Here is a 13,621-nt window from a genome sequence, read left to right as displayed (position 1 = left end):
TTCTTCATTGCGTCTGCTTTCAAAACAAAATGAAACTTAAACAACTTGTGGTTTACAAACATGAAAATATAGCAATATCCAAGCAGCCAAAAGAAGCTTTTATGTTTTTTTCAATATCCCCACTGGTTTAAAACAAAGCTATAGGCAACATTGACACTGACTTTTAATGATATTTCAATGTAACTGCAAAAAGAAAGCAAATATAATTAATTCACAAGGCATTAGGTTTTTTCCTAAATAATGAGTTAATAAGTTAAAAGGAAATAGTGAAAAAACTGCTTGAGGCCTAGGGAAGAATTCAATGTGATAAATATGCAGCATAAAAAGCCTCTGATAGGAAAAGCCATTGGTTGGCTAACCAAGAAATAGAAAGTTCTTTTTATGAGTATTTGTTAACATTTGCTCATTTCCAACTTTATTAAGTTCCAGCTTAATTTCAAACGCAAAAATAACACACATTTCTTCTTCCCACAAATACACTACCGTGGTAAGATCTGAGTTGTATTGATGGTTATGAAAACAATGGACTTAAAGTTGACTCACAAGCTCACCAAAAGATGTTACAAGGTCAATGACCACACAGAGTGGCTTGTGAGGTTTAGGTTGGGCATTAGGAAAAAAAAAAAAATCTTTAGAAGCGTAAGTGCAGCACTGAAACATTGTCCAGAGATGCAGTGGAATCCCTCCCTGGAGATCTTCTGAGAAATAACCAGGCTGAGCCACAGCGGACCCGATCTAGGGCTGGTGACAGCCCCACCCTGAGTGCAAGGCTGGACTGGATGACTCAGAGAGGTCTGTTTCATGCAAAATTTCTATGATTTTTTGATCATACCACATAATAGTTTGGCTAATGTTCATGTTCAACCTCCAATGCAGCAAGACCTAGATCTTTGAAAAATTCTTACAGACCATAAGAAAGCTGATGAACACCTCTCATTTCATCCTTGGTATTTTTGCTTCCTGGTTGTAAAAGTAGTTTGTTTCCTAGTAGTAAAAAGTAGTTATTCTAGGATGCTTTCTTTGTATGTGAGTGAGTAGCTAACTTAAGACACCCGACAGATGCTTAAACTGAGAAATCCTTTTAAGTTGCCTTAACTCAGGTACTCAAAAAGCAAGATGCACAAACTAATGAGTTATTTAAGAAAACACAGGTAAGGGACTGTGAACTGCTAACACTGCTGACAAGTTGGTATTCATTACCATTTAATTTGGTACAAATAAAAATGAACTACAGTGTTTTGAAACATAAATTTGACACTAGACTATTATTACTGATGTAGGCCTACAGGTTTAATCGAGGAACATACATGCTTCCACACTTGAAGCAGAGAGAAATGTTTCTACTACATCTTCAAATTAAAATGATTTATGCAAAACGTAAGGTACAATTTCAGTGCTTTCAAATTTTGGTAGTATGGAAAATTTCTTTTACATTTCATCTTTATTCTAATATCCACATGTGGCAGAACAACCAAGTTCCTAAAGTTCCTGAGTTCCTAAAAGATAATTTAGTTGCATCACGTACAACATAAATTCTATTTTGAAAGTCTAAAAACCCCAACAAAACATTGACCTGGAAAAAAAAATTAAAAGTTTTAGTATCTTCAGATTACTGAAAAGTTTTAGAAGTGTGTAAAACTGGATCATTATATCTAGCTAATAACATTCAAACATTCCCAATATTTGTATTCTTTTTTAAAGTATCTCAACAGGTTGACATCATGGAAGTTATTTCATTTATCAGTTACCAAATGTGTATAAAAGTAAACAAAAGAATCCAAAATGTGTATTTTTTAAAAATTCATATATATTAAATTTGTTTTCTTACCTTATTCAAGAATTCCCTTTATCCACTTTTATTCCTTTCTCTTTGTACTATCTACCTTGTACCTATATTTTTTGGACATATTTTACTACTCTTCTGTATTAGGCATCTTGTAATTGGAAGTAATATGGTTCAGTATGTATAGCTAAAAACTAGGGGCGATGGCACCAAGCCAAAGAGAACTGCAAATAAAGCAATCTTATTGTCTGAGAGTTTTGGAAAGATACTTGACATTTCAACAGTTAAAATGATCCCACCTGACTTACGAGGAACAAAAATACATAACTTGAAAGCTACTTTGAGACTGATTTTTCATAGAAAACTCTTCAAATCCTTGAAGTTGACCAAACTAAAATTTTGATGTCAATTTATTAATTTGTGAAAGCACAATGATTACTTGCCTTTCAGATTATTTATGAAGTGAATCATGTCCCCTATATCAGAAATAGAACAGTTTCTACAGTCTGTTGTATTGTGGTGTGGAAAGAGTTTACTGTTCACAAGACAGGATGAAATTCTTTGTATACTTCATTACAGAGGTAAAAATCAAATGCTTTTGTCACAGCAAAGCTAAACCAGAATTACCACAATTAAAAGGAACGCAGAGCAGAAGTACAACTTATTCCACTTCATTAACTAACATAAAATATATTTTGGATGCATCCTCTTTTCTTAGACAAGTTGATAAAAACCCATGTTGTTAGAGTTTTTATTACTGTTTTTGCTGTTGACTCATAATTCATGTGCCAAAGTAATATGAATAAAAAAATTATACAGTCCCTACTTCTTGATATTTAAATATTGGGCCACAGATGCCATACTTAAACATAATGATCTATTCATGTATATATATAATGAGGCCTTGGTAACATGCCACAAGGCAGAGATGCAATAGATTTAGAATTTGTTTTCATATTCTCCTTTCCATTCTTAAAAACATTTAACCGTTGAACTGTTATTGTTAAGCATTTTCATTTTTTTATTAAAAAAATAAGGATCTAAACCAGTATTTATCATATTGCTGTGACATTAGCCATTTGGTTTTACTTCTATTCTATTGGACTACATCAATATCTTAATCTATTTTTTTCAGGCATTTAAACAAAAAAATCGGTTCTCGGTATTCAGTCAGTGCAATCCTTGAGACTACAGAAATGATTAAAAGAATAGAATATTTTTTTTTTTTTTTAATTTAGGCATTCAAAATAACTGCATTATTAGTACCTCCATGAAGTACTTCATCTATTTTTTAAGGCAGGCAGACAGTCAGATTACGGTCAAAATTAATCTTCCCTTCAGTAATCTGAGTATTTCTGGAATTCAACAACTAGCCAAGAGAAGTTACAAAACAGAATATAGAAAGGCAATCCTACCACCAAAACCCGGTATTTTTAAAGACTTAACTCAGTTTGAGTAATCATGTTGAAACAACTATATTACTTGCTAAGAAGTTTAAACAACAGTTATCATATTTAAGCACTCTGAATGGAAATCTCCCTTACGGATGCTGCCTGAAGAATCACTTTTATTTAGGCAACACTAAAGGAACATACTCATTTTAAAATTTAATTTGTTAAAAATATATTTTATAGTGCATTAAAAAGGGGATCATAACACTGGCTCCTAGAATTTAGAAGAAATAAACTGCAACTGCAAACTAGCACTGCCACTTTAAAATACGGTGCAACTCTACTTCTATGATTACATATATCAACCAGAGTTTTGTATCGTAACTGATTAAATGGAAAAAGACTCGGTAAATGCCTTTTTTTTCCTTTTTGAGGTCTGTTTTCTCTCACTTAAGAAAAATACAGATGTTGCTTTTAAAGTTAGAATTATGAGAGGGACGCTTAAATAATCCTCACTGATACTAACACTAGGTTTTATAAGAATAATTTCAAATATAGCTAATGTATGGATTTTTTTTGAAGTATACTGGTAATTGCTACTCAACAAATAAAGTGGTTTAGGTGCAAAATTTAAATGAATTCAAAAGTTCAATGAATTAAATATAAAACTGGACTATAGCAACAGTGTGTTAATATGAGTCATTATTGGTGTTTGTCAGAAAATATTAAATGTTTTAAATGTTCACATTAAATTATATTCTAACCAAGCCAGAAATAGATACATGTTAAATACAAGTTCCACAGCTGTTTTGATCAAGTAAATCTACCTTTGACTGCAAATCAAATATTCTATTGGGAACAGTATTCTCTGTTACAGTGTGAAATTAACAGATACTGTTTGAAATGAAAGATAAGACAAAAATGTAAAATGACAATACATTTCTTTCGTAGTTTGGGGGAGTTTATCAAAATACAAAACCAAACTGCAATGACCCTAATATGATCATAATTACATAGTTTACATGTAATAATTTATTTGCACTTTAAATCAGTCTTAAGCTGCAAACAACAAGGTTTTAGATATAATAATTTCAAAATATTTTTGCTGTGTGGTAGCTCACTGAAGAAGCACCTAGCACACTGTTTTTGATACAGGGGTTAACATGTGCACTGAAGGAATAAAGCTTTATGTTATTTTTTAAAGGTCATATAAACCAGGAAATACAAATATCACAAGAGAATAGAAGCTGGGTCTTGGGTCAGATAAAGTTCAGTATTATAATATAGTTTCCTAAAACAGTAAATACAGCAAATGAATAAACAAGAACTTGAAACTGTAATTCTGGCAACATTTGCAGAGGCTGCGGCCATTTCAATTTTTGTTATATCAGAAATACCTTTTGTCTTTTGGTACTCAGAATGAGGTGCATTGTTTCCAAAAATTAACTGAAACACCTCTCTCAAGATAAAAAAGCACAAAATTAAACTTTCTATTATAATTGATGAACTACTGCCAAGTTTGTCACCAAACAATTGAAATAACAACCCAAACCACTAAGTTTCCCACAGAAGAAATTAAATTAAAACAACAGTACCTGTGGATCTCTCTACAAGACAAACCAAACCTGAAGTAGAACACATCTCTGTTTTCTACATTTAGAACAACCAACTGGGAACAAACTGTGTACAAATCATAGGCTTCTGCTGTGTTCATCTTGATTCAAAAGTGCATCTACATCCAGCTCCCTCCAACTGGCTATTATACTGCATTATTTTTAAGGGTACAGGTTAAGGGGGATAACCCACCTTCTAGTATAACAAAAATACTTTGGAAGTTTGTCTCATCTCATCGTTCAGAGAAAATCCTTTATTATGTACTGTAGGACAAAGGAATTGTTATTTGAGAAATATGCTATTGCAGTAATTTAACTCACTGTATGGGTCTTGAAGATGCATGGTGGTATCTCAAATCAACTTTTAAAGAAAACGGCATGGAATTTTTGTGACATTGGGAATACTGATAAAACTTATACAAATAAAATTTGTTTTTTGATAGTTACAAATTATATATGGTGCTGACAGATTGTTCAAGGGTTCTTTTTTGCTTCAGGGATTACTTTTGATAAAGTTTTAATTTGACTTCTTATTAACAATTTCTACTGAAAACTCCAGACAGGTGACTAAGGTTATCTGTTCACTCCTTGAACACTCTTAACAGGACTAAAGATGTCCTCTGATAGGGTTCCAATCCCAAAATACATGATTATGCAGCTATCTTTCCTCATATTAACAATCCTTCTGGTTTCAATGTCAACAGGATCCCTTATGAAAATAAAACAGGTGTCAACATATGCAAGGTTGTATATGAACAACTACTCCAAACTAAAACAATATAAAAGAAATATAAAAAATCAGAACAAACAAGTTGAAAAACATCCTTATAAAAGCTGTATACTCTGTATTTTTTTTCTCCTAGCTAGAAGGAAATGTACAGAGGTTCTGAAATACATGAAAAGACTCAAAATCTTCACTCCGTACACTCCAACATAAACAGTAATGCCATTTAAATGGAGGAAGGGTTAATAAGTTATACTGCGTATTGCTGCTTTGTTAAACTACATAAAACTCTAACTCATCTCTATTGCTAGAGTAAGCTTTCACTGATCCTTATAATTACCAGAGTTTCTATCGTAATATTTGTTTCAGAATTCTGAAAGAATGAACTTTTTAATATAAAAGCAAACAAGAACTCTTTACTAGCTGCTAGAGATTTTGTCAAAGGAAGTTAAGTATCATTAGTGTATATAACAGGGTACAGATTGCTTACCACCTACTTATTCTTTAAGTAATTAATTCTTACCGTCTGCTAGAGTTAAAGTTGCAGCCTATCCACAGAAAAGGAACCTTAAAACTAAGCAAAGAACCTCAAAATTTGGCAGTAAACATCAACAATCCTGCTGATTTACTTCAGTGAGTACAGGTTTCTGAATACTTAAGTAACAGAACAGAAAGTAGAGAGAAAATGCTTTTGTGGAAAGGAAGAAAAGATAAGTTTATAAGAAAGCAATACATATATATTCTTTTTCTCTCATATGTACATAGCAATAAATATATAAATTAATTAGATAATATAATACTACCATTTTATACACACACAAACATACATATATAGGTAACATACATAACCACTAAAGAATATAACAGAGGCCCTGGTCCTAGAAAGATTATCCGTACACTTATCTACAAGCATAAACATAGTTCTCAGTGTGATTACTGTTTGCATGCACTTGGTCATTAAAAAAGTACGAAAGAGAAATATGCACAGGATAGGAAAACGTAATAGGAGAAAGATTGATTCTGAGAAGAAGGGAAACTTGGAAATCAATATAGCAGCAATTCAAAATAATTTTGAAAGAGAAAATGAAAGCTGTATTTATTTAAATGATATAAATTAAGTAACAGATTGTAAGCCGGTAAGGTGTGAGGATGAAATCTTTTTAACTCAAAAATGTATTTACTACCTGTTCCATTCTGTCTATCCGTAAGTGCTGCATTTATCCCACAAAAAATATATTTCCCTTCTGAGTAATACTGTACAAAAGACATGGTATTTTAAAAATAGATTTTACAAGACTAAAATTAGGAAAGAAATAGTTTTAGTGAGATCAAGCATTACAGAAATTTGCTAATCCAAGTGTGAAGCAGAAACAAAACCTTCTTTTGTGAGGAAATACCCACAGTATGCTTATTCTTTATGATTTACATGACAAATGCTGAATACTGGAGAGGAAACTCAAGTGACTCTCATAGGATTTATCTGTATTATTCAGTAAGAAGACCTGATCCCCTGATAATCAAAATATTCTATTTTAAAATAGAAAGCATATGTAGCCTAAATATTAAGACAATAGAATTTAACAGCATCTTGGAAAACTATTTTAACATTGTTAGATGTATCTCACTTCTGAGAAAAGAATCCATTATCCAGTTTTGAAGAAAAAAATGCAGCTTACAGTTATATTTTGTCTTGTGACAGTTGGACTTGACTCAGTATAAACACTCTTATTCCTCCAGACATCTACTGGTAACAGCTAAGCCCCATCTATAACATTTTAGAATAAAAACTATGTAATTCAATTATAGTTTGCTGTAGCTTGTTTTTTGATTCAGCAAACATCCTCATAGAAGAAAAACCTTTTAAAAAAAATCATGTGTCCTCAGAGACACTAAATATATCAGTAAATGATGAAAAGAGGCAATATGAAAAAGGAACATTCACTATTTTAGAAAACAAAAAAGCTACATATCTAGAGAGCTCTTTTTCAATATATACAAAATCTTAAAGGTATCAGCAAAATACCACAGTTCATCTCAGGTCCCTGTGGGAAGCACTTAATCTGAAAAGCTTTGTGCAATTACTTTACAGCTTGAAATGGAGACTTTTTATGTTAGGCAAAATCCAGAACTACTAGGTAATGGAAATTCTACAAGACAACTATCGAGACAACTGTCATATTCTGCAGGTTACTTGACAGGAATTGTTATGAGATAAACATATTCCTCAAACTGTGCTAACTGCACTCCTGTTAATGACAGTTTGGGTACTTTGGTTATTCAGAAATTTCTTAAGTAATTTCTCATGGTGTAGCTGTATAAAGTGCTGATTTTGAACACTTCCTTCCAAACTTTTTTCAAAAGCTGGTTTTTGTTTTTTTCTTTGGGGGTGGTTGTGTTCTGTTTGTTTGGGGTTTTTTTTGTTTTGTTTTTCTTTTTCTTTTTTTCTCTTAGTGGAAGCCTACAATTTAAAGCTTGCCTTGAAATGACTTTCTGCACATACAGACAAAACCCACTGGTCTGACTACTTTTCTAAAGTGGAAGTAAAGCATTAGAGACTTTTATCTTTCACTACTGGTAAGAATGTGGTTTTTAAGTAATTCTTAGAAAATTAACACTTAACATTACTGCAAGATCAGACCCTTAAAACATCTAATCCTGTTTCACAGGCTAGTTTCATCAAATCTTTTCATCTTTGAACACAAAATCTCACTTTTGTGTTTCAGAGTGCATAGCACTCTGCACCATTACAAACTTTGTAAGTAATGATTTACTTAAAACAAATTCCCAGCACTAAGGATATCAATAAAACCCAGAACTAGAGCATAAAATTGAAAAGACAGTTACACAATTCTGTGTATGCTTGCTGCCCTAGCTCACCGCTATACATTTTCACATCAACCTAATTCATTTGACACACAGTCTTCCCATAGCTGAGAAAGCCTAGCTTTCTTAATAGTTTTTAGTAAAAGCTAAAATACAAAACCCTCTATGTTTAAGTAAAGTTAAGGTTGTGACACAAATCAACAAAACGCAAGAAATTTGAAGATAAGACTGACAATCCATGCTTAAATCATGATTGTTTAATAAAAGGGCAACATGATATGAGGAAGCAATGTCAGCTTTAACTTCGCTCTGTGTTCTTGGGCAAACAGGTGTTTATCTCAAAGATTATACTAACTCAGCTTCTCCTGTCAGTCTAGGTAAATTCTAGTGATTATTTAGCATTTTACAATGTGCTGGACGTAAAGAAACTTTTAAACTCACTTTCAGGATCCTAGCATGTTACACTGTAACAAACATCATTAATTAAAAATGGATTTTTAGAAAATTATGCTGGAGAAACATAAATATTCTATAAATCTTCAGAATTAAACAAAATATACTTTTTTGTATACAAAAAATACAGAATTAACGATTTTGTAATGTAACATGAAATAGAGCAATATACTCTTTTTCTCACAAGTTAACAACTCTTAGTAGGTACACATACGTCAATTCCTTTTTGAACCCTCTTCTGTCTGTCTTTCTGTATAATATAACAAAACATTTTTCTGGGCAGTAAAATGTCAGGGAAAGTAATGCTGCCTATGGCTATAATATCAAGGTGTAGGGGTTTTTAATTAATCTTTAAGGCTTCAAAATAAAACTTAGTATTTTAGTGTGTTTTAAAAATACTAATTGCATATAAGCATGTCTGTCTGGTAGTTTTGTATACTGTCTTATTGTAGAAATGGGAAAACAAAAGAATGAAATGAAAAATGACGAAGTGCACACTTCACAGTCTTTGCTAGAGTACCTGAGACTACCTCACACATACACACCTATAGCATTAATTGCAAGGCAATAATAACATTTTTTGCTGCAATTATTTATTTACTGCAATTGTTATTGTTTTTGCTTAATTAATGTCTCAAATTATTACAAATTTTGTTGGAAATTAGCAATATTACTTTTTTTTTTCACTTGAATTGCTAAGTACTTATGATCTTGGCCCAGAGGTCAAAACTCCGCTAACTGCTGTAGCATCAAAAATTGTTGTTGAACAGTTTCAAAGAGAGCTTTTAAAATCCTGCATCTGTACTCCATCAAGCTGCAAGAAATCTGTACACTCATAGTGTACCCCAGTAACTGACTGCAATAATGTTGAATGACTGCAGAATCCAACACATTAGTGACATGTAAGCCTTAGTCCACAGAAGTCAACAGAAGCTCAGGTTGGATGACTATGGTTGCCAAGCTAATAATCCAAACTCTACATATATTCTCCACTCATTCATTCTGTGAAATACACTTCCCACTTTTCATCTAGCCATGCACACTTCCTTTCCTCTCTCTCCATTCTTTCAAAATCAAGACTTTCCCTATCCTCAGTTTCTTTGCTTCAGTTTCTCAGTGTCTGTTTCCCTACTTTTTGAGAAATCATGTTTTCCTCTCAATAACTGCAGCCAAAGAAGTGTGACATCAGTTTGAGAAATCACTGATGCTCAAGATGTGGATTCCATTATTCCCATGATGATTCTTTCTACATGGGTTGTCAAAGTCAGAAGGGACAAAAGTACAGCTAGTAGATCTATAACACACAAACAGATAGTTTCACTTCCAACTGAGGTCCTGCACCTCTGACCCTATAGTAGTGACAAGAAGCACCTTCATTGTCACTTTGTGTTCTGCAGATAATTCCCCTCCCTGAATTTCCAGCAGACAGTTCCCATTTCACAAATTCACAGACTCATGGCCAAGAGGTATCAAGCCACGAAAATCTGTTTTCAACTTTGGCAAGACCTGTTCTGCACATGGATGTACAAACAACTGCAGACCAGAGAAAACGGTGGTATAGGCCCATGCTCCCTCTCCTCTGCCATGCCCCAAAGCTCCCACAGGTGCTACAGCTGTATTGTGAGATCACGTGCAAATACTGTGGACACGAGACAAGCTGAACTCTGCAGACCAACATACCCTTGAATGCACCCATGCAAACCCCAGTGAAGTGCAAAATCTGAAGGGGAAAATAAAAGAATGAGTTTGTGACCACTGGAAAGGTAATTTATCACTTTGACATAGTAATTCTTTATAAAAGCTCTGGAGTAAAAAGTTAAAATAAAAAAAAAGGTGAATGAGAAACAAAATAATCAGAAAACCTGAGATACACATCTCAAAGATACAGTTTGTAAATCTTACTGAAATTTAGGCATGTAAGTGGGAGATAGACATTTGAGAATTTGGCCTTATTGCAGAAATAAGTGTCTTATTTGATGTATCTTATTTGAAAAAAACAAAACAAGATAAAACAAAGCAGCCTCTGCAAACACACTCAAGTGCTATGAAATTTTCCTATTCCAAATACAAATTCTGTCTCTCTCTGTGGCCTATCACACAGAAAGCCTAATTCCTAAGGTGCTCCTCTCTATTTTCTCATAACAGCATTTTTAAGGGATCATCAAGTTCATTCAAATTTTATGGCCTACAACAGGCAATCAATCCACACTCATAGCTGCTTAGTTATGCTATTACAGCATCTAGACATGCACATGTATTTTTAGATTTTCTCCCAAATGGTCTCCTGGTCTCCAGGACAATTCAAAGGGCACTCTATCCAGTCTGCTCAGTAACTGTCAATTCTATAAGGAACACTTTGCAGCACATATGCACACTGACTTTCATACTTCTAACCAGATATTTTTAAGCATGTCAAACACTTTTTGTACATTTCCTATTTTTATGGATAAAGGTTTTGAAAAATTTTATCTGTACATTTCCAACACTTTCATAAGAGTCCCTGTGCAAAGCTATCAGAGCTCAATCTTCACAAAACCAAAGATATAGGTATATTACATACCAGAGTCAGTGATCTTACAGGATACTAAATATAGCTCTTTCAGGTTCCGGCCTTCTTTGGCAATCACTTCCACACATCTGGAAGACACATATAGTAAAATCACAGTTAAAAGACAATAGATCATTTTTAAATAGCAAGAGCACAAACCACAAGTGTAATGTACTGTATCTCAATTTCTTCATTTTGTGAATTGTTCCATACAATTCACTGAAAATGCATATGGCTACATGTATACATTAGAGAAAAATATTATTTTACATTGACTGCTTTTATATCAATATTCCCAGAAGTCTTTGACTATGTGAGTTGCTTGAAATATATACAGGCAAATCCTTTGGAAAATAATACAAATGTGAATTTCTATTTCTCTATTATTGTGTAATTTTGAAAAGTTTCTATTGCAAGATTTAAGCTTTGAGAGTTCTTCAAGGGAAGAACTATAAATGCACTGTAACGAGGACAAAAGATAAGAAAACATAATTTTAAATTCATGTTTGTATTTCTTCAGTGATTATCGCAGGAGTCAGCATTCATCAGGTCATGAAATGCTACATGCCATTGGTGTTCCAATACTTTGTTAGAGAAGCTTGTATAGATGAGAAGACAGGTCATTTGTTTGCCTTGTCACAACTATGATGAATTTGCAATGAAACACATCAGTCTTTTTCTGTTAATCTCCTTGTTTGATTTCTTGTAAGCAAGAAAATTAATATGAAAACTAACATTGTCTTGTAAAATAGGAGTTTATTATATACTTATGACCAAGTCTATATTAATGTTATGTTTACAACTGCATTGTTTACAGTATCACTCAAAAATACAGTTCATAAAATATATTTTCAATCCCACTGATGTAAAATGCACCACTGTTCATTCGATCAGCTACCATGACTATTGTGCTATTCTCTACATAGAGATATTGTTTAAAGTGTATTTTATAGGATAAATCGTAAGAATTTCTTCTGATCCAATATATTCCTCTTTAATTTTCAGATCAATTACCCAATCACCTACTCTGCCTCTTAAATCAACCGTCCTACAGTACACAAAATTAAATTACTTACCAATTTTGAAAAAAACAGGTATTGCTGAATTTGTCATAACTTTTGGAAAATACACATAAATCCTCAGGGACCTTTTTCCTCCACTTACCACCACCAATAGATTATCTCCCAATCTGATTTACCTGTTCATGCTGCCAATTTTAGATTTTAAAAGCAACCACCTAATTCTTATAGCTTACAATAACACAGTAATTGAATGATAGCCTTTCATATCTATTTTCCTTATCTATGCTTCCCTCTTCTAAAATCTAGAACGAAATTTCACTACTACTAATAAAACAGCATGCCTCTGACAGAGTACCTTAATCATAGTTCTTTTACCACTATTACAAATCTGCAACACTTGAAAACTGCCAAACCCTAATCTTTGGAAAATTTTTGCAATACGTGCCATTGGGAAAGGTTGTCTTATGTTCTTTTATGAATACACAAAGAAAGGAGAGAAATATTTAACATGGTAACCCCTGACATGGAATAAAAACAGGGTAAACCTCCAGATTCTATACTTGTTTAAACTCGCAACTCCTCTGCTAAGAAAATTAGCAAGCATGACAGTTAGTTTTTTTGTAGAAGTTACAGCAGGACTATGCTTTTTAATATAAACTAACCTCAGAATTACACAATTTCATCAGGGTATTTTCCTAAAAACCAGGTAAGATTTAGAGCATTAAACACTTGCTATGTATGTGAAAAACTACTTCTGTTCCTGTAAGACATTATTTTGAAGAAGATACTCATCTTTGTTAACTGGCTTATGAAGATCAACTAGGCCATGAGAAAGACTTTTTATTATTTACTCCAGAAAAATACTTCCTAATAATTATTTTACTGGTAATATGCATAAATAGAAAATCAGTATCCTGTATTTTATTAGACATATGCTTATTAGACATTTCAGCAAATAAGACATAATTGAAAAGTGAATGGACATTACAGCTAAAAGAAGCTTTTATTAATCCTTATTGCATATATCATTTAGCACAGTACTGAGATTATGAAACACTTCTCGCCTTGGATAAAAATTCTGACCCTATAAAAAATATTTTGAAAATTTTATCTAATGACTCTAGAAGTTTTCAAACTATTTCTGATCATTTTTACTCACTGAGAGACAATTAATTGATAAAAAAATACAATATAGCAATCAGTGTCTAACAATACCACCACAAGACAGTCAAGACGACATAAAAGACTACCTAATTTTCCCTAC

The 13,621-nt window shown here is 32.7% G+C and overlaps 1 protein-coding gene across 3 annotated transcripts in view; it reads right to left on the bottom strand.

The window, feature by feature from the left end:
* FBXL17 (F-box and leucine rich repeat protein 17) overlaps positions 1–13,621 on the bottom strand; it is a 300,099-nt gene that overhangs the window by 90,202 nt on the left and 196,276 nt on the right. For all 3 annotated transcript variants that reach the window (XM_052777394.1, XM_052777393.1, XM_052777391.1), the window contains exon 7: positions 11,348–11,424. In XM_052777394.1, coding sequence (XP_052633354.1) covers positions 11,348–11,424 — 77 coding nt within the window. The remainder of the gene's footprint in view (positions 1–11,347; positions 11,425–13,621) is intronic.

The sequence above is a fragment of the Harpia harpyja genome, chromosome Z (assembly GCF_026419915.1).
Source record: "Harpia harpyja isolate bHarHar1 chromosome Z, bHarHar1 primary haplotype, whole genome shotgun sequence".
NCBI lineage: Eukaryota > Metazoa > Chordata > Aves > Accipitriformes > Accipitridae > Harpia > Harpia harpyja.
This window is presented reverse-complemented; position numbering and strand designations above follow the sequence as displayed.